This window comes from Mastacembelus armatus, chromosome 5, assembly GCF_900324485.2.
Source record: "Mastacembelus armatus chromosome 5, fMasArm1.2, whole genome shotgun sequence".
NCBI lineage: Eukaryota > Metazoa > Chordata > Actinopteri > Synbranchiformes > Mastacembelidae > Mastacembelus > Mastacembelus armatus.
The window spans coordinates 1,597,955-1,620,000 of record NC_046637.1 but is presented as its reverse complement, the minus strand read 5'-3'; the positions used below and the strand labels follow the sequence as shown (position 1 = coordinate 1,620,000).

The following is a 22,046-nucleotide window of genomic DNA, read 5'->3' as shown; positions in this document are numbered from 1 at the left end:
CACTATAGTGTACGCATGAAACCTGACTACACTGGTATTCAGACATACAGTACATGCAGTTTATGTAGACCAGTACGAGGTTTGGCTCTGACATGTCGGTGAAGTACAGAAACAAAGTGCATGAAGAAGAGAAAAGAGCAGCGGAGCAGCAGGAGACTCCTGTGGATTCACACATTATATAAGTCTGGCTGCAGTGGAGGTGGATCTGCTTTTGGGAACCTGAGCTACTGCAGGTAACACAACACACTTAAAACATCTCTGGTATCCATTGTTTCCTCTGCTCTTCTCCCAGTGCATGCTGGGACAGATTTACGGCCTGGGCAGGAATAAGTGGGATCAGAGATTAGAAGGAAGATGGATCCACAGCCTGGACCAGCTCGTGACAACGCCAAAACACCTGACTGACGCTTTTACCCAGATGTGCCATTTAGTACAGCTGTTCACACACTGTACTGTTGTTATTATCATGTCTATAGTTTATGGTTCACCCTGACCAGACAGTACCCACACACATAATGTCTCCAAAATAAAAGCTCTTCTTGTTCTTCAGTTCTCCTGATTCCACTCACAACCCTGGTCTCTTCTGGAAGGTAACTCCTGAATATATATTGTAAGGTTGACATTCTTTAGTGAAGGACAGGATTTTAAGTCAGGCTGAAACCTCAGTCTGATCCCAGTTTTGTTTTCCAGGGTTGGTCAGAAGCTGTTAGAGGTGCACACTAACACTGAGAGAGAGCGAGGAAACATCGAGCTGCTGCTTCAACTGAGTGCCTGAGTTTACAAGAGGAAATTTAAAACACGCTATCACTTTATAAGATCAGGTCCCTGTTGTAACAGCCATTTATAAATGATAATACAGCTTGGAGCCAACGTGTCCACAGGGAAACCTTTTCACTGCACCAGCTTCTCTTCCTCGCCGGCTCCCGCTGCGAACCCCGTTCCACCGTCCCAACAGTGCTGGATGATTAGCATGAGTTTAGCAATCAGCACGGCGAGCGCCCAAGGTTAAAAATAGTACGACTTTTAGCCGAAGAGTGCCATATTTCAAACAGATTTCCAGTAGTTGCTTAGCAACAAGAATCACGCACAGCCGTTGCCCTCAGCATCTGTTCACATTTGTTTTTAAGGAGATGCCCAGTGGACGCAGAAGCTAATGCTCTTTGAAACACACTCTGAGCCCATATTAAAATTCTGCACGAGCTCAGAACCATCACTGATGCAGGAATCATCTTAACGGACAGAGACCTGGACACTTACTTTCAACAATGATGCAGCTCTTTTTCTTTCTAATTAATTCTTACACTGGACAAATTGCCAGAGACAAGTTCCCAGAGTCAAAGTGGTGAAAAGACAGAAACGGGTTGATCTGACAATGAAAAGGTAATTGATTAAATTCATGCCCATCTGCTTCAAACAATCTGAATTCTAATTAATAAATTAGCTCCTTGTGCTCTCAATTAGGCGTTACACATCACTACAGCTTCACACATCACAACAACTACACATCACAACAGTCAGGGCTGGATTAAACAAATGAGAATGAAGCTAAACATCAAGCAATAATTTATCAGTGCACACAGAGAGTCCAGAAACCAGAACATAACACAGATCAATCAGCCCGTCCTGCTGCACGTCACACTGACTCACAGCAGTTTTTATTTTTATCTATCATCTCATTTTGGGTCAATTAACAGACGATCAACAAAACATCTTCACATCTGTGCATTTCAACAACAAAAAGCTAACTATCTGTCCTCTCATGGAGCTCACACTGTATATAAAACCATTTATAGCTGAAATGTGTCGGAGGGTTGAAGCTGCAGCACCGGACTGAGCAGACACATCAGTCTGGTCTTATTTACAGCAGCGAGTTCACCAACACATTTCCACCAGGGAGCCGTCACGGCAGCTGCCGGGGACACTGTAACGTACCCGTGGTCTAGGGTCACCTCAACAGAAGGAGAAAGAACCAACAGGAACGTGTCTGCAGTGCAGGAACCACAGCTGAAAACACTGGATAGAGGAACAAAAGAAAAAGGTTCTTCTGATTGTAGTTTGAGCAGCAGGCCTGAGGACAGAGACGTGAGTGAGGCCAAACTAGTTTGTTACCTGTAGCAGCAACTTCACCAAACCTGATAGTTTTTATTAAACCACTTCCACAGTTGGCAAGCCGGTCTAACAAATAAAACAGCCTCACATAAAGTGAGAGTAGTTGCACATCCACTCAGAGGAGGTGCTGACTCAGCCGAGTCACGGTGACAGTCGTTTTTCACCGTGTAAAGCAGATCATTTAACTGCAGGACCACATGCAGCCACAACGTGAGGCACCACAGACTCACAGTCAGTCCACAGCCGTTAATGAAACACAGTCACAGCCGCTCAAGGACGAATCATCAGGGACGCAGGAGCCCCGACCCGGGTTTGACACCACTTTATATCGCTGTATTCAAATGGTGCATCCAAGAAATCAAACTGCCTCCGACTAAGTTTTCACAGTGCTTGATGAGAACGTAGAGATGATAGATGAGAAGTAGGCGTGGACACATCACACACAGATTAATCTGGTCATGCATCCATGGATAAAATCAATGTTTTCCAGCTTTAAGACGTTTCAGTGAGTTTTAGTTGAATTGCTCCTTCCACAGCATTAAACACTGTAACACAAAATACCTGCTGCACCTGAATGAAAGTCTGTCGAGTCCAGCCAGTCCAGCTCTAGGACCAAAAGACAAACGGGCGACATGTTCATGGGCTCGTCTGGTTATTTAACTGACCAACTATAAGAAGCAAATATTTATCAGATGTCACGCAGTCCAAACAGTCTTAAAAATCAGTGTTGCAGCTGGATTTAAGTCAACAAACAGCATCACATGTACTGAAAGTCCCATCTGCATTCCTTACACTCAAGCATCTACCGCACTGGACCGAAACCCGCTTTAAAAACCAGGACTGCAGATTTATTCGGGACATCTGGTCGTCCCAGTCAGTGGGAGGATGTGCTTTGGCTTCTGACCCTCTTCTGAGTCAATAAACCGGATTTGGAACAGGTGCAACAACCAGCAGGCACAACAGGAGCGGGCCGAGTCCCTTCTCCACCTAGCTGCCACTCCAAATGCACCCGCCCACAGCACAGGTACAGATATACGGCGCTTTGAAATCCAACTACCCAACCCGTCTGTCTTTAGGAGAAAATACGGCCTCACAGACACGACCGAGCGCTAAAGAGTTTTTTGCAGCTGCGGAGCAGAAATCTCTTTTGTGTCGACTATTTGTGGACTCCTACCTCTCTCCCTCCCTAACTGCCTCCTCTACCTTTCCCCTGACTGTGGTGAGTAATCACACCTTCACATCCAAACACACACGAACACCGTTTAGCACGTCTTTACCACCCGAGGACTATGAAAAGCGGCCGAGCAAATCTCAGATAATGATGCTGCTTGGAAAAGCTATTCTGTTTCATTGGAGGGAATATTCAGAAACCAAACAGAGTCTTACTGTACATTACGTTTCTCTCTGTTCCAAACCAAATCAAGGCGTGAGGCTGAGCAGCAGGAGAAAGAAAACAGCTACTCGTGTGTAGCCGTGCAAGGCAGCTTCCTCCAGGGCTGCAGGGCTCGCCCCTGTCGACTAAATCAAAAATTTACTTTCCTCTTTATTGCTGAATTGGCCTTTTGCTTTACAGAGTCAGAGGGACATAATACAAAGATCTTAATCACTCTGACAGCCCACAAAATAGAAAGGCCCACCATAACATCTCCCTTCCATTAACAAACACCCCCACATCCTCCACCTGAACATAAAACTACATCACCAGGGTTTCATGCTCTGGTTCAGGGACCAAAGGTGGGGCTCCAGAGATCGTCACAGCTCGACATAAATATATGATTGAGGATTTACTGGGTCTGACGGCTCCAGTGTCTAATGGGACCTGCTGCATTTTCACGCCTGTCAAACGAGAAGAGAAAAAGCATGTGGTGAACTTTCACTGCAAATGTTCCAAATGCTGGATTAGCATCTTAAAGTATAAACAATATATATATATAACAACAATATAATGTATTCAGAAGCTTTATGTCCTGACTTCTAAGGATCTGTTGATCTATTAATCATTTTCTCAACAACAAGCCAAACAAACGTGATGTGCTTTGTGCTGTCAGACGTGTTGGGGCATATTTGCCTTGTTGGACATTCAGCTCATGGAGCTGGTGTTAATTAGGAGTCGTGTGTCTGGCAGCCTGACAAATGTAGTTACCTCTGTCTTGAGAATATAACTGACGTTCCCAGTGTTCACCTGTTCGATGCTAACTGAGTCCGTGGAGGAACAGTGGCTTTATCAGAGCTTCCTTTCTGAAAACAGCTGCCTGACTCCGCTGGAAATGACGCTGATCAGATTTGGGACTGAACAAACTGGTAAGATCTTAAAAAAAAAAAAAAACATGATAAGAATGTTGCTGGTACTCCGAGTTCACCAGGCGACATGGCCTGTCCTAACGAGAACCCAGCACAGGTTCAGGGTCGTCTTGTTTAGGATTTACAGCTGACGTAAAGTCATTTGGTCTGAGATGTTCACAGTCGTCAGGTTGCTGCCTCAGCCCCCGACACTAACACACTCTGACAACGCAGACTGAAACTTTAATCAGGTAATCTGTAATGTAACAGATTACTTTCCACCACTTCCAGGCCTCCTAATAGGATGTGAGTGGGCCTGACACCTCCCAAATCAGAGGGGACACTCATGACACCTCTGATCCATTAGCAAACATCCCACTTCATTTTCCCGCCCGTCACACCGGCTGCTGCCTCACTGGAAACAAAAGTGTTGAGGCAAATCACCAGGGAGCCACACAAAGAGCCGCTGCTGCGTCACACTGCTGCTGCTGCTGCTGCTGCTGCTTCCACAGGGTAAGTCTGAAAAAGGTGAAGATATTTACGTAACGCACGTCTTTGAGTCGAGACCGTGAAGCTGCAGCGCAGAGAAGAGCTTCATCCGATGAAACCTTGAACTCCACATCGCTGAAAGTAAATAAACAACATGAAGCACAAAGTTTTCTCCAAAAGTAAAGAGTTCTTTGTTCAGTCAAACATTTTTCATCTTCATCTTCTCAGCCGTCACTGAGGGCTGCATTAAATACGCTCGCTGTCAGACTTTAGTGTGAAAACACACGATATTCAGATTCCTTCACTGTTATTCCTGTGGCAGGTTCATGTGGGATTTAAACTGAGCCTGTTTTTGATCATTTAAACCTGCAGGGTTAACTTACAGTATTTTCACTATCAGTTATTGTTCTATTGCACTTTTTCCATTATTAACATTATTAACATGCTTTTCACAGCTACAAGCACTGAGCAAAACAAGTTTGTTTAAAGGCTCCTCTGCTGCTGTCTGGGAACATCAGCAGGTCCGGACACTGGACTGTATATTTGTGCCCGACTCTGGCTGCTGCTTACTAACGTCCACTGCAGAAATAAAACAAATGTCCTTCAGTGGAGTAAATTTAAAAACTGCTGTTCCTGCGTCGTCACCGTGTCGTCCTGGCTGTCAGACGCCGGGGAAGGCAACTCTCTCTACGTGTCGTGTCCTGTGCTTGTTAGTCTGCTGCAGACGCCGTCCTGTAAGACAGGATGTGGGAGCAGGGACGCCAGCTGCTGTCTCCCATGCTGTGGCTGGTTCAAGAGGTGGACAGGTTTCACCACCTGCCAACTCAAGTCACTTTACTTCTAAGGACATTTAAAAACAACAGCAGTGGACCAAAGGCCTGTAGAACAGTCAGTCAGAGAAGCAGATAAAAATAAATACACAAAAAACACGACAAACATGAAAACACACATCACTAAAAGTTAAAAGCCAAAGTCTAAGATGGTTCTCAGCCAGGATTTAGAGTTGGCAGGTGTGAAGCAGTCCTAGAGTGGAGTGAGAGACTTTTCCACAGTTCAGGAGCTGTTACATCAAAAACCAAGCACCAATCCTGGAACGAACCAGGAGCCAATGAAGAGACGCTCGTATGGGGGCAGCGGGGTCAATATTTAAGCATCAAGAAGCTCAGCAGCAGCGTTTTGGACGAGCTGCAGGCGAGAGAGTGAAACCTGGCTGATTCCAATGTTTAGTCCATTACAGTGATCAGACTGGTACCAGTGAGCCAAGCCAGATATGGCGCAGATAACACTTCTGTCATACATGGAAAGAGACGGTTTCACATTTGCTTGGAACCACAGAACATGTGACAACAAACCAGGAATCATATCTAACCCAGGCCTAGGTTTTCAGGCCAGCTGAATTTATTTGCATCACTTTTTCCAACATTGTGGAATAAAGACAGTCCAAACAGAGAAGGAGACACTGCAGGACCTGGCAATGTCACCCTGGACACCCCCCCCCCATGATCCACCTACATAGACTATGTTTCCAAATGTGATATAAATATAGAGTGAAGTGGAAGTTTCAGCTAAACAGAGGGGAGAGCTCAGACTTTGGAAGGACACCTCTCGCCATATTATTAAACACATGAATCATTGGGCACATGAACAACAACAGACTGCTTGGACTCAGATTTTGGAAGGACAACCTGCACACACAGCTGAACACAGGAGGTCACACTCAGAGGGGTCAAAGGTGATGATGTCCAGGATAAAAGTCACACTGAAGTGCTGTAAAAATATTTCTGATGCTGCTTCACAGGACTGAAAGGGATGATAACATAAAATAAGATGATGAGGGCGAAGTGTTAACCAAACAACACGTCGTAACAATTCACAGCTTTTTAAGAACAGAAACTAAGAAGCAGCAAACTACTTACAACACAATTTATAAACCAGGTATCAATATATAAAACCTTTCAAGACAATCCCATTGGTCCGACAACAGAAGGCCATAATGACTTTATTGGTTTATGCAAAAATCAATGCTTAAATAAAAGCCCAATGCAAACAGAGGTTTATATTTAAAACCCATCCAAGTCATACAGCGATGGCTAATCTGCAACATCACACAAAACGCTGTGATGCAAGAGATTCTGCGAGCACAATGGTTTACAAAACCCATATAACTAGAATTACACACTGCAGCTGCCTGCATCCAACAACACGGACTATGAGGCCCCCACATTTAAAAGCATCCACTCAACGTGTTTCGGAAATATCACAAAAAATATCACAAAAACGGGACAAACATGAGGTCACAGTAACTTGGATCAGTTCATCTTTGAGTCCATGTAGATATTTATGCCAGATTTGAAGAGATGCAGGAAAACTGGAGCTTATTCTAAAAAACTAAAATCTATTTGGAAGTACTTACATAGCTGCAAGACAGAACATGGTTTCTGAGGAAGTGACATCAGTAAACAGAGCTCAGTAAAACCTGTATGTTCTCATCAGTTTAACAGAAAACTGTGGTTGTTACTGAAGGTCTGGTCAGTGCTGTCACTGCATCATGGAAGGCCATGAAATCTTAATTATTACGTGATGCAGGAGTAAAACTAGATGTAATGGAGGACTAGAAACACACACACACACACACGCACACACGCACACGCACACGCACACACACACACAGCCACTTGTTTCAGCAGCTGATGCAACTAAAATAACTGAGGCTTTAACAAAGCAGCTATCAGTAGATTTATCACGGCACTGACGCAATAACAAAAATAAGGAAAAACGAACAACAGCCACTTTATGCCAACAATGGCCTCGTCTCCGTGGCAACAACGGGTGAGTCATCAGAGCAAATATATGACAGTGCACTTACTGGAGCGTATGGACCCTGAGCAGAGAGATATACAGGACAGGCTGCAGGTTAAACCCACTAGAGGGGACAAAAACATACTTTGAGTCTGCACAGACAACTCTCTCACTCACACACACACACACCTGATGACGACAGAAGCTATTTCAACACAGACGAAGGTGCAAACGTAGGAGACGACTGCAGCTACTTACAGGTGTGAAAGGAAGAAAAATCCAGTTGTTTCCCTCCTCGCCTCTCTCTGGTTCTCTGGTTCTAGCTGTGGTAAGCTGCTGAACAGGAATCCAACCCAGCAGATGAGGAGAAAATCACAGGCTGTCAAATGACTTGAGCTGCACTCACAATGCACTGGAGCATCACCAGTCCTCTGTGTGCCCGTGTGCACCTAAACTACACTCCACCTCTCTCCCTCATCCCCTGACCTGCTCCCAGTCTCCATCTTTCTCTTCTTTCTTTATCTCTTCTCACCTCTCTCTCTCTCTCTCCCGCCCACCCACCCACCCACGGGCCAGTCTGCGGCACCGAGCTTCCTCTCCACTTTTGCAATGTTGGAGAACGTGCAGAAAGCTGAGAGACGCCACGGCGAGGTGAGCTCTCCGCAGACAGTGACATACGGCACCGCGGGAAATGATAAAGACGTCTGACAGCTGAGCTGATACCCTCGGGCTGCTGTCCGCAGAGAGCCTCGGAATGAAACGTGTGATGTCCGTGCATGTGAAAGACAGAAAGACGGATGGAGAGAGGGACAAGTTTGTCAACCCCTACATCTCCCGTGGGAGAAGAAGTAACACCTTGTTTTCATCTTGTTAATTGTGGCAACGATCGGGGCCCCGGCCCGACGCTGCTTCCTCCTCGACCTCTCACATCCGATCATTTGTTGAAAGACAGAAAGAAACTAGAGCTCAGGATATCACAGGTTTTAACTCAAAAATTAGACTAAAAGTCAACCGGCACCTTCCACAGCGACAGGATGTTTCACATATGACCAAACCTACAGCAACAAGTCGGAGCAGGACACACTACTGGACAAGACCTCCATGTTTTCAGTTGTTATTCAACTGAACTTATAGAAACACAATAAAAAACCTATTTGCTCTCTAGTCTGTACAGTAGCAAGAATAACAATCAAATCCATCTATACACTCATTACACTCACACCTGCTCATCATCATATAATAATGTCTCTAATTGACTAATATTTAAATTTGTTTGATGATCTGAAACATTAAAGTGACAAACATGGAAAAATATTAGAAACCAGGAAGGAGGCCAACACTTTTTCACACCACTGTACATGTTTTTGGACTGTGGGAGGAAACCAGAGTACCTGGAGGAAACCCACACAAGCACAGGGAGAACATGCAGACTCCACACAGAAAGGCCCCTGATGGGTTTCAAACCAGGAACCTTCTTGCTGTGAGGCAACAGTGCTAACCACTAAACCACCGTGCTGCCCCTTATAATGTTCATTTACATCTAACAACATGATCTTTCCTACCGTCTCCATCCCACCACCAGTTCATCTCCTCGCTCACAGTGTTACTGCCTTCACCTTCCCTCTGTCCCGTCTCGTCCTTTCATAGATGCTCGTTTCAGTTACTTGTAACTAACAAAACATTTCCTGCTTTCTGCCAAAACAATCCAGTGAATGTCTCAATCTTTTGTAGATTTCCATCCTTCTATCCTCCCCCCACACTCCTTTATTTTTGTGATGATGTAGCTGATGATGCCTCTTTGTGTCCTCCATGCTCTTTTCTTACTTCTTCCTCCACCTCCCGTCTAGTCTGCATTTCAGCTCCTGTTGGACGTCACATCCTTTACTCTCCCTCATGTTCTCTTGTCACACGTCCCTCGTCCTCTGAAAAAAACCCCTTCAAGGCTGCAGCAGCTGGTTGATCAGTTTTTTTTCTTTCATATATAATTATTAAAAATAGCCTCTCTACTGTTTTAGCATCATCATCATCATAATCATCATCATTAAGTTTGGACACAATCCTTGTTGCCATTTTTCCAACAATCAATTATTAATCAGCCCATTTGAATGATGACGTCTGCTTAAATACAAGACAAACTGTTCAGAAGACAAGGGAAGAAATTAAAGCCTGCAAAGCAACAGAAGCTGTGAAGGAGACTCACTGAGAAACACTGAATAACTGACTGATTAGGAAATAAGTTTAAATGCTGCTAATTAGTTTTCTGCAAAATTTTAACATTTAGGTTTCTGGCAACAAAATCACTTTGATTAAGGTTGATAAAGCCTCACTGGGAGAATCTGCAGAGGAAAAAGTCTATTAATAATATTTGAATGTAATTTCTAGGAGGTTGTTAATGTTGTCAAGCTGCAGATGATCAGTGCAAAGAAGCCGCGTTCCATCCATCCATCATCTAGACCCCCTTAGTCCTAACCAGGGTCCCAGGGACCTGCTGGAGCCTATCCCAGCGCTCTTTGGGTGAAAGGCAGGGGTCCACCCTGGACAGGTCCCCAGTCCATCACAGGGCCACATAGAGACCAACAACCTCACACACTCACACTCACTCCTATGGGCAATTTAGAGTCACCAATCAACCTGACATACATGTTTTTGGACTGTGGGAGGAAACCAGAGTACCTGGAGAAAACCCACACAAGCACAGGGAGAACATGCAGACTCCACACAGAAAGGCCCCTGATGGGTTTCAAACCAGGAACCTTCTTGATGTGAGGCAACAGTGCTGACCACTAAACCACCGTGCTGTCCCAAGTCATCTTACATACCCAATGAAAACAGAATCTCTACCAAAGTGAAATATTCCCATGATTTCTGTCCAGTTGCAGTCTTCAGTGACTGACACACACACACACACACACACACACACACACACACACACACAGTTACTGTCTGTCTCCTGTCATACGACAACACAGCACAGAGCTCTGACATTAAACAACCTGCCAACCACACAGCCATTATCTCCAGACATCACAGTCAAAGGAAGAATCGCCATTAAACCACAGAACAAGCAATCAACTAAAAGCATCTGTCATTTCTCCCAATCATCAATATTTGAGTGTTTGTTTCTGGGAGGCCACATTGCAAAGAGCACAGCAAAGTGTCTACAGCTGTTTCTTATTTCATTGATTTTCACTCATGTTTTATTTTGGAAACGCTTCTTTTCCTCCTATTTCCTGTTACAACCATCGAAATTGAACAGGAACTTGGTCTTCGTCCAAACACAAACTGTTGTCTCCACTTTAATTTAAATATTGTTAAATAACGAAGAAATGTCTGTGTTCATTTGTAGCTGCCTCTCTGTCACTTCACCGCATCATTTTCTATCTTTCTGTCTAATGTATCTCTGACATTCATGTGTTTGTTCTTAAAGAATGATTTATTTTAACCTGCTGTGTTAAAATAATAATAATAAATAAATAATAATGTTATTTCCCTGCAGTTAGCTCCGCCCCCAGATGGATATGTCCCGTGTTTGTGTCTATTCTGACTCGGAGAGAAGTTTGAATATGACTGGACTGAACTCATGTTTATTCTGAGACCAACATCCCTGCAGTTTAACGTGAGTCGTCACTTCCCTGAACCTCCACAACAGAGTCGGCACTGGAGTCACTGCGCCCACTGAGACGCAGCAGGTTGGTTCAGTTATGATGATGATGCAGTTTTCTTCTAAACAGCATAAAAAGCATCTTTCACTGTTCAGCTGCCACATCAGGCTCCATTACAAATAACTGGCGTCTACTTGTCTAATACATTATCAGGCTGAAACGAACCGGAGACGATTCCTGTGTCAGATCGGGCCTTTTCCTGATCTGTGTGTGTGAGTGTGTCTGTAAACACACCCGAGTATGTGTGTGTGTGTCACTTGGTGTGTGTTTTTAACTGTGTGTTGTAGTGCATGTTTTCACCCTGGGCTGTCGCTCTTTTCTATTCAAAAATAAAAACACACACAAAAAAAAAAACAACCTTCATGTGTTTGTGACGCATCTGAAACTAAAGCATCAGAAGGGCAGAAGATACAATCAGCGACTGAATCACTGCTGCATTAAATTAGAACGCCGATAAAAACAAGGACAACATTCATTGTATGTCAAACATCTTTACACCTACAGCTGCTAAAACTCACGGATATTAAACTGCAGAGTTTTCTGCATTTCAGCTGTGAAACGTTCGTGCAGCTACAGAAAGTAGCAAAAAGAGCCGGACTCACATCCACACAAACCTTTCAGCACATTTCACAGAAAACAAATGTCCCCCGCTGCATTTATCCCTGTCGTCACATCCCTCCATCATTGTTCCATCAGCTGTCACCTCTCCCTCTCCTCCGTCTTTCCTGTTCACACTCCTCCGCCCACACACACACAACACAACATGTAATCTCATCTACTTTGACACCAGTGTGTAACGGAAACAAAGAGAAGGAAGAAAGAGGCAGAACAGAAGGAAAAAAGGAGAGAGACAAAGATATGGAGAAACCGAAAGCAAAGAGAAGAATAAAAAGACTAATCATGATAATAATAGAAAGGAGTTATAGCTTTGCAGAGACAGAGAGGCAGCACATCTTATTCTTCTACTCTCCACCTTCCTCATCCTCACTTTCTGCCCCTTTTGTTCTCTTTCTCATTCACTTTATTCCTATTTATGTGTCCATGCTTATTCACAGGAGGCTGTAAAAGACTGATAACAAAAGCGCAATAACTCACAACATGAGGAAATGGACACGCTATAAAACATCTACGACCGGCCAAAAGTTTAGGGTCAGCTCAATTTTCCACTCGTCATAAAAATGTCTGTGGTTTACTGTGACGCCTCAGAGTCTATGAAGTCAAAACATAAGGAAACATAAGAAGACTTTTTAAAAAATAACTGGGAATGAGTTGATGGAAATGAATGTAATTAATCAGCCTAACACACTGAGTCTAACATTGTTGGCACAGACAGCACCTGTTGTTGTTGAACATGGAGCCCAGTCTCAGCCAAAGCTGGGACACCTGGAGGAAACTGTTTGCCTCCATCTCCAAGGCTTCATTTCCTTCTGCTGCTGCAGGAAAGATGGAAGGAAGCATCACTGCATCTCTGACATTTCACTTTCTGACACTTTACCACTTTGGACCAGTTCAGCTTCAGCAATGAGTTCGGCTCCTAGAGGTGCAGGACGGGTGGGGGCCTTTACACGTCTGTGCCGACGGCTCCGTTGTCTCCTCATCTGTCCGTGAGTCTGACAGTCTGTGTTCTCTGACATTTTTCTTTGGTTGTAATTTCAGTGGATAATTTCTATCCTCTCTCTCAGTGTGATGTCTCACTCTCTGTTGCTCCCTTTGTCAGCTGTCTCTTCTTCCCACTCACATACTTTGTCTTTTCTTGGTCAGTCTTTCTTCCTCAGCTTCTTCTTTCTTCTTTCCATCTCTTTCCCTCACACTCTCTCACTGTGAGCGATGTGCAAACTCCCCGTGGCAGCGAGCAAAGGTCACACTCACAAAACACTGGAGAGAGGACGAAAGCTCGAGAGAGGACAGCACAGACAACATGCACTGGCACAGTGAAGGACATGCCTGTGCTGCACCTGCCTGTGTGTGTCTCAGTGTGTGTGTGTGTGTCTCAGTGTGTGTGTGTGTGTGTGTGATTTGACCTTTCGGCTCTGCTGCATTTGTCACCTCTGGAGGATTTTGGTGCCACAAAACACCCATTTACTGAAGGTTCACTGTGTCTTTATTTTGTGGGTTTGTTCATGTGTCACTGCATGATGGACACACTGTCATGTGTGAGCATCACTACATGTGTTAAGGCTTTCTGGCAGGCTGTGTGTGTGTGTGTGTGTGTGTGTGTGTGTGTGTGTGTGTGTGTGTGTGTGTGTGTGTGAGAAAAGTAAGAGCTGAGGTGCCTGGTCTGTTGCTGAGTGCTACATACATCCATACATGGATTTGTGTGATTGACGACTGAGATGGTCTGAAAGTGTTTTATCTTTTTTTTTTTCAAACAGACTCTGTTGGAGCTGCTGATGAATCATTTGCTGTGTTTATGGGGACATTTGCTTCCTCAGTGATAGAGAACAGACAGTAATGTCTGAGTGGTCTGTCAGGACCAAAATAGAAAATCTGTCTAGCAGAACCCGACAAAACAGTTTTAGTTGTCGTCTCTTCAGCACCAGCAGGGAGCAAAGACAAAAGTCTGGTAACTCTGAACCAAAGCACAGAGCGACAGGACTGCCAGGACATTAGGAAGCTGAGTGAGGTAAATAACCATCAGATCAGAGGCAGCAGACAGAAGATAGTCACAGATTTAGATTTTAACCAGTTAAATCAGAGAACACCCGTCCCTCTACATTCACGTACCAAATGAAATCCCATAAAAACACGTGATGTGAGAGAAAAACAGAAAGTGCAAAAGGAAAAGTGAAGGGAGAAAAGTGTGTAACAGCAACACACAGGCCTGAAGGCCAGAATAAGTTTCAGCCTCCACAGCTTCACCCAAACAACCCGATCATTAACTAAACTACTTTATAATGTCCCTACATTTTGTGGATAACAGTAGCTTTTGCTCCGTACACTAGAGATCATCTGATAATCAGCATAAAAACACCTGAAAGCATCATTTAATGGGCTGATGAGAGAGAACCAGCTCAGGATGGATGTGAGTTATTCACTGCAGGACACAGCACAAAAAACAATCCTGAAAACAAAATGGAGATGCAAAGAGAGTAAGACCCTGGAATAACCTGCAAACTTCCCCAGGACAAAGTTAAAAAACGTAACATCTTAGCATCGTCTGCCGTTCGAGGCCTTAATGCAGCTGTTTCTCAGCATGAACGTGGGAAAAACACACTTCGGGCTAATGTGAGATAATGAAACATGCAAAGACTGGAAGCAAGGGGATTAGTGTTTGCTTCTATTTCCGCAAAACGTTTTTCTACAAGAGATTAAATCTTAGCATGTGAGCTAGCTGGGAGAAAATGCCAAGCGCTCCAGTGGGTGACATAATGCAGAGTTTCCCTCCATGCAAACATCAGTAACAGCTGTAGCATCCAGCGAAACCAGCTGCCGGGGATCTCAGCGTGAGTCTGAATGAAACAAAGACGCTGTTGGAGACGTGCAGGGACCACTGTCGCATCAAAACACAAAGTGTGGGACTGCTTTTACAGGCTGCAGTGCATGTGAACACGGTTTGTTTATGAAAAACCAGACAGGAGATATCGGAGCTGAGAGCTCATGAATTTATAAAACCCCTTGTCAGATCATCACAACTCTGCTGTTCAAGTGGAAGGAAGTGGCTGCCTGTTAGCAACCAGGTGCAAAGAGCAGCTTGCTCCTCCACAACTAACCAGCTTTACAATTAAAGCACATGTTTGTCTTTTGAGCTGCATCGATTCTGGGACACCTTCCCAATACGAGCGTGAGTAATGAGGTTTCTCATGCTGCTAATGGAAGGCCCTCGTGCACGAGGTCCCAAAGTGCAGGCAACCACACACACACACACACACACACACACACACACACACACACACAATCTGCAGTGATATATTGAATGAAAATATTCTGTGCTACTTACCACATAGAGCTGCTTCCATAGCAAGGCCCACTCCTGCAGCGTTGACGTCACCTCAGTAACAATGGGGTCCTCCAGAGGCACCACGGTCTCGTTCGGCCTGTGAGGTGATATAACAGAAAAACACACAGTTTCATTCACAGCCACCGGGTCTAATTACTGTTTCAGGTCGACACCTGAAGCACGTTTAGAGACACAAAGAGCAACATGTCCATGGCACAGAGACATCTGAGTGAAGAACAGAAGCTGAGCTCGTTCGTCGCCACAGAACTGGGCCCATCGTGATGCTTCACGTTCAGTCGGGCTTCAACAACAGAGAGTTAACATTCGTAGGCCTGACACAGTCCGACTCAGCCCAGAGGCAGAGCAGCACAACTGACCACGTCATTATTATTATTCATATTCAGCACAGCACGTCCACTGCTGTGATCTGAAACAGAAACAGTCCAGCCTGCGGTTTGGTAGAAAAACTGGTTTATATTTTGAACGTTCACACCAACCAACAGCACAAAGTTAACCTGGACAGAACCAGAACATTTGACCCAAATCAATACATCCATAATAATGCACCTATGTCTGAGATCCCAGGCTGTGTAAGCTGCCACACATGTCACTGCTCCACATGGTCTGACTGACTAATTACCCTTAAAGAGCCTGTGCCTGCTTTTCCTCGCAACATTGACTGTGACAGTAAAAGTTAGGAAGCTGCGTGAAGAGCACAGGTGTGTAACGGATGATGTGCAGCCCCACAGCTCTGCACACACCTGAGGAAAAAAAAAAAGGCAGCAATTAAAGTGTCAGAGTGGTGCAGCAGCTGAAGACCTCAGTTCACCTCACTGACTTGGAAAATCACTGTGTGCTAACTCTCTCCTTCCTTTGTTTCCCACATAACTTTGACCACAGGGGAGTTGTTCGCTAAAATTGAAAGCTGAGTCACCGTCTCAGCCCTGGAGTCGGGAATATTAGATCCCCTCTCTCACACACACACACACACACACACACACTTCCTCACACTCCCTCCCTCTCTACCCTTTTCTCGTCTTCCATCCACAGCTCCTGGTTTTTACTCTGCACCTCACGTCTCCTCTACGTCTCATAACTGATTAATTAATAAAAGCCAGTGTGCCAGATTAGCTGATCTCCCATCTGAGCCGTAGCTGCCAGCCGCCTGCTGATTTCACCCACATTAGTTACACTTGTATCTGAGACGCTTCTCCTCCTCTGCTCCTCTGTTCTACATTTCACTCAGTCTAATCTCTCCCTCCTTTCTCCCCCTCCCTCCTTCGCTTCCCTGCTTCCCTCATATTGTTCCTCCTCAGGTTCTTTTCCTTCCCTTCATTCCCCTTAGTTCCTCCTCCACTCCGCTCTGCTGCTTTATTGCATCTATTTTATGTTCCCTTCTGCTCTCCTTCTTCTATATTTGTCTTCGCTTTCTTTTCATCCTCGGCTCTCTCCTATATTCTCTTGCACAACTGTCCTCCATCTTTCCTCCTCTGCGGTTTTCTTGCCTGAGCTCCGTCTCTTCTCTCCGTGTGCAAACGTGTGTCCAGATAATTTAGCCTTTTCTCTCTCTCATGTCTCTCTGCTCCCAGTTTTGCTCCCTCTCCTCCACTATTCTTCCTCTGAACTACATCCCTTTATGATTCTCTGTGCAAATATTTCATTCATAAACTTTTTCTCTCTGTTCAAACCCTCGAGTGTATAACAGTGATTTTTAGGAAATTCTTTTTGTCTCCGCTCGGTTCACAAAATATTTAAAGCGCTCAGCTGTGCTGCGAACTTTAAAGGCGTCGGTCTCTTGGTCTCTATTTTAACTGATGCTGTTTCGCTGCAGAGCTTCACGATTTTGGCCCGTGTGACATATTTCTTGTCAATAGTGATTAGAAGAACCTGTCATGAAAAAGTCTAAAATCTAATTGTTTTAACAAGAAGCTCCATGGAGGCAGTTTGCTGGCAGTTTTCAACACATTTCTCTGGCTTTGAAACCCTGGATGAGCAGAATAATGTGGAGGGAACCAGACCAGTTCCTAATCAGCAGATTCACACATCAATCTTTCATGGGCTCATCACTTTAAAGTGGCTGAGGAGAAGTGACTCACAAACAGAGCTCAGTCTAAAGCTCAGATCAGTCGGTGCCTGTGGTTGGACCGTGCTCATTAAAGGCCTCGGCACGCCGACTCACAAACGGCTCATATATTCTCACCAAAGACGGAGACACTGGGTCTGACGTCAGAACGTCAGTGCTGTTCTCCGGCTAAACCAGTCCCAACGTCAAAACAGCAGCTGAGCTGGACGTTCTGTTCACTTTAATTTGTGACAAATAAAAAGAAAATCATTTCCCCTTTACAGAAAATTCCACATTAACTCAGTCTGTTTACAGCAGGTAGCTCCGACACCTGTGGACTGGAGGGTTTCAGTCTGCATGTTGTTGATTGATGCTGCTCCTCTTACCACAGAACGTCCTGACACCGACACCGACACCTGGCTAAATATCTCATCACTGATACTGGAACAGAAAATAACTAAACCACCAAATTCAGGAACCCAAAACAAAGAAGAACAATGTCATGAAGAACGTGTCCTGGTGCCCTGCCTCACTTTGGTACCTGACAGATCTCACAGATCTACTGATGTGATACATGTGTATTTATCATAAGCTTTTGGTGCAACTTGTCAGCCTGTTTCATCCAGTAAGTCTCACGTGTGAGAATCCTCCATCCTGGAAGATGGATCCATCCTCTGCAGCTCTTCCTGAGGCCTCTTACATTTAAATAGCAAGTAATTTAAATAGTTTTTGGGCAGTTTCTGTGATCTGGGGGGTCTGAGGACCGAGGGTACTGCATGCTGGACAGACTCTAAAGCTCCATAGGGCAAATCTGTGCTACTGGTCTGTATAAGGGTAAAGATTAAACGCACCATGACAACTTTCCTGGGCTGTGTTTTTGTGTCTGATAAACTTTTAAAAGCATCAGTCTGCTCAGTCTCTCATACACTACACAAACATATGATACGTGTTCAACACATACATGTGTGTGCACGGTACATTACTTCCACTTTGTTAAATAGTCCATGATTGTATTTGCAGCAGCCTCCCTGGCTCAGTGAAAAACCCCCAGCTCTCCCTCCTTCGCCCTGCAGGTCTGCTTTAAACAGTGAAGGATCCGCTGATTTAGATTCATTTACTCTCCCTGCTTTAATTAAAAAACTCCTATGCAAATCAAGACACGCTATGTAACCCTGATTAATCTGAAGTGAGAAAAAATGCAAATGTATTAAAATATGTACTCTTGAACTGGGAAGACAATCAGAAAGGAGGAGGTTCATACCTTATTTAGAGAGAATGGGTCTGAAAACAACAGAACCCGACAGAGAACAGAGAACCCATCAAACCAGCTGTTCAAACTTCAAAATAAAGTCCAACCGTCACACATCACCCTGGACAGACGACAGCGGCCGAGGCTCGTCTCGTCTTAGACATAATGTAGATTCACACTGCATTTATAAAAAAAACAGACTGCACTGATCTTATTGTGCGACGCTTTGAGCTCCGCAGGAGGAAAAGGACAGATGGATGTTGTGTTTGGAGGCTTGAGACGTGAAGCTGATTAAGATTCTTTCAGTTTCTGAGGCAAAACAATGAAAAAAGGGGAAAGAGCGGAGCGTTAACACAATAAAAGGATCGAGCTGAAGGAGCTCATTCATCTTCAGGCCTGACAGTCAAATAACTGTGTGTGGAAGACACTTGGTCACAGTCAACAGACCATTAACGTACGTTTCCCCTCAGCTATGGCTGCCTTCAGTGTTAACAGGCTTGATGCTCCTGGTGTCTGTTGGTGCAGACCTGGTCAGACAGCATTTGGTCTGTTACGTTTCTGAGACCTGCCCTTACACTTCTACAGAGCAGGTGGTGCATTGTGGGCTTACTGGTCTGAAACAGCCTGCGTTCACTTATTCTGCTTAGTTTAATTAAATAAAAAAAATATTCAGACTCTGCTAACTCGCCCACAGTCACTTCACCCTGATTTAAACAGGTAATTATTTGGTGCTACTGACATTTTGAAAGTTAAAACTGAAAATGATGTGCAAAGGCACAGACGGTGAAAAAGAAAACGACATAAATGTCAGGATATGTTACAAAAAGCTAAAATATATACGAAGCGTTGGCGTCTGCAGACCCAAATGTTTTACTGGAGTGAATTTAGGCGTTAAATGAATCGACGCTGTGGAGTTTATAGACCCAGAGTTTATGTAGAGGCAGCAACTTAAATTGTGCTTGAAACAGAAGATCGTGTAGTTAACATGCTCCAAACCTCAGGCAGGTGAGTTCAGCTGTGCACGACATAGAAATAACAAACACACACACACAGAGAGAGAGAGAGAGAGAGAGAGGAGAGAGAGGCAGGAGCACTGTGACGTCTCAGACAAACTCACCCTCGGTTGGTTACGGTGGCTTTCTTCAAGTGAACGTAGCTGGCTGGGAAAACTCCCTGCAGAGACACAGACAGAGACAGAGACAGAGAATTAAACTCAGGACCAAATCCCCTTTTTCCAGCTGCACTAATGAGGATAGTGCACACAGCCACTAACATTTCCCTAAACAAGGCGCTCAGCATATCGTCAGGAGGGTGGACGTACCTCAAACTCTTCAAAATATGTTTTTCTACTGTGGGTGATTCTTCTGAGCTGGACAACATATAAAAGCGTCTCCATTTGTCTTAGTTAACACAAAACACCACGTTCACAGTATATTTTCATGCTTCAAACTGAGAAACTCTGCTGTACAGTCACTAAATTAGTCTAGTTCAGTGTTTCCAGTTGGACTCAAAGGAGAAAATTCATTTTGGTGCATAACGTAGGAAACACTGCACCATATTCTCACATTCAGGAACATTAACTCTGCGACTGTTCCACAGGAACCAAATGAAATATGATGGAGGTGCAGAATGAGACGTGACACAGTTCACAAACACAACCAGCAGCTGCTCTGCCCATTTACATCATCATATGACACTTCATTTAAAAACCGCAGGAACACAGTGTTTTGTGCACCTGATGATTTCCCACAATGCACTGCACATTAGATACCATTTTGGCCATTAAACATGGAACTGGATTGATGGATGAGCTGCACATACCAGGTGCTGAAGCAACAATAAGGGCAGGGCAGAATGAAAACCCACTGCAGACACAACAACGTTTCTGTTGATTCTTTAAAAATCAATTGAAGTAGGACTGTGACTATTGGTTTTAATATTTCTCTGGCCCATATTCCCCAAACTGACTCTTCTGTAAAGGCAAAACACATTTTCCTCACCTTGATTTCTGGGTCAGTGGAGTTATAAATAGGGGGAGCTGTCACCGAGTGGATGACACAGGACTAGACAGTGAATATTAATGAGCTACGATGTGTTTCAGGTGTGTGCTGTGGTTTTCATGTTTACACACATCATCCTCTTGTGGTTTGGGTTTGCATTTGTTTTCTTCACCACGTGCTCCCCTAAGACTCACTGTCCCACAGTTCCCATCAAGCATTGCTGGTTACGTGTTTGTGTGAGCATTAGAAACACTACAGAGCTCACAGACACCAGTGGGATAAGCTCAGCTACACAGCTCTCACACTGGTTTATTTTCCATTTCACCCCATGAGACGCTGTTTTCACCTGGAGGCCATGACGTCCCAATGCACTAAATACAGTGGGAAGTAATTACTGAAGGCTTTTTGTGGAAGAGACTCTCTCTTCCTCTGATGCTAGTGTGGAAAAATGAAAGTGCAGCTGGTGCTGCAGCAGCCTGCTGAGGGAAGCTTCATACTGGAGGGATTTCATTCATATTCTACTACATGATCCAGAGAGGAGAAGAAGAGCAGCAGCAGAGGGGAGGAAATCTATTTTAGGCCTGGATGTGTGTGTGTGTGTCTGCTTGTTCATATTTGAAAACATCCTTGCGTACATTACGGTGCATGTATCCCTGTGCCCCCTCAGTATTAGATGGAGCGCAGGTGTACAGTATCTCCTGTCTGTGCTCTGTAAACACGCCCCCCAGCGGTTGGTCTCCTGCACAGATCTCGGTCTCCTGCTGTCGACAGAGATGTTTCTGCTACATCAGCCGAAAGACCTTTTAGGGTCAAACACAGGCAGGAACATTCCTGTGTCAATGTTTTCAGACGAGGGGGGAGTCAGAGAAAGAGAAAGGAAATAGAGACGGGAGGAAACCAGAACAATAGTGCTGAGGAGAGAGAGTGAGCGTGGTCAGCCATGCATTTGACAGCGGCGGTTCAAGAGGTGTCGGCCCCGCCTCCAGGGAGCTCGCTCGTTACCTGTCTGCCCACGGCCATAAACACACAGTCTGGGAAACGAGGGCTTCACTGGCCTCACAGCTGCACTTCATTTCCAACTCAAACACAGAAAATCCATTTAGTCTTTGCTGAAACCAGAGAACAACCTCAACTCTCCTTCTTCTTCTACTGCTTGAAGACATGAAGTCGCATTAACATCCTGGTGACTCATTTTTACTCATGTAATGCACTTACGTAAAATTCTTGTAATCGACTCGACTGTCTCAGTTTTAGGCAGCTTTTTGCTTCTACTGCACTTTTTCAGGTTTCAGAGGAAAATACTGCAGCTTTTACTGCATCAAACCTATTTGGCAGCTGCTCACCTGGTACTTTGCAGATTAATATTCCACTGATCAGTCTCTACAATAATACTCCTGATGTTTTAAGTACAGTTTCTCTATATACGTGCACAGAACCCAATGTGAGTAAAAGCTCCTGC

The 22,046-nt window shown here is 44.6% G+C and overlaps 1 protein-coding gene across 9 annotated transcripts in view; it reads right to left on the bottom strand.

Annotated features, from left to right (window-relative positions):
* LOC113129966 (dedicator of cytokinesis protein 3-like) overlaps positions 1-22,046 on the bottom strand; it is a 131,575-nt gene that overhangs the window by 46,960 nt on the left and 62,569 nt on the right. For all 9 annotated transcript variants that reach the window (XM_026306242.2, XM_033325205.1, XM_033325202.1 and 6 more), the window contains exons 4-5: positions 19,705-19,760; positions 15,277-15,373 (exon numbers count right to left, since the gene is read on the bottom strand). In XM_026306242.2, the coding sequence (XP_026162027.1) occupies positions 15,277-15,373; positions 19,705-19,760 (153 nt within the window). The remainder of the gene's footprint in view (positions 1-15,276; positions 15,374-19,704; positions 19,761-22,046) is intronic.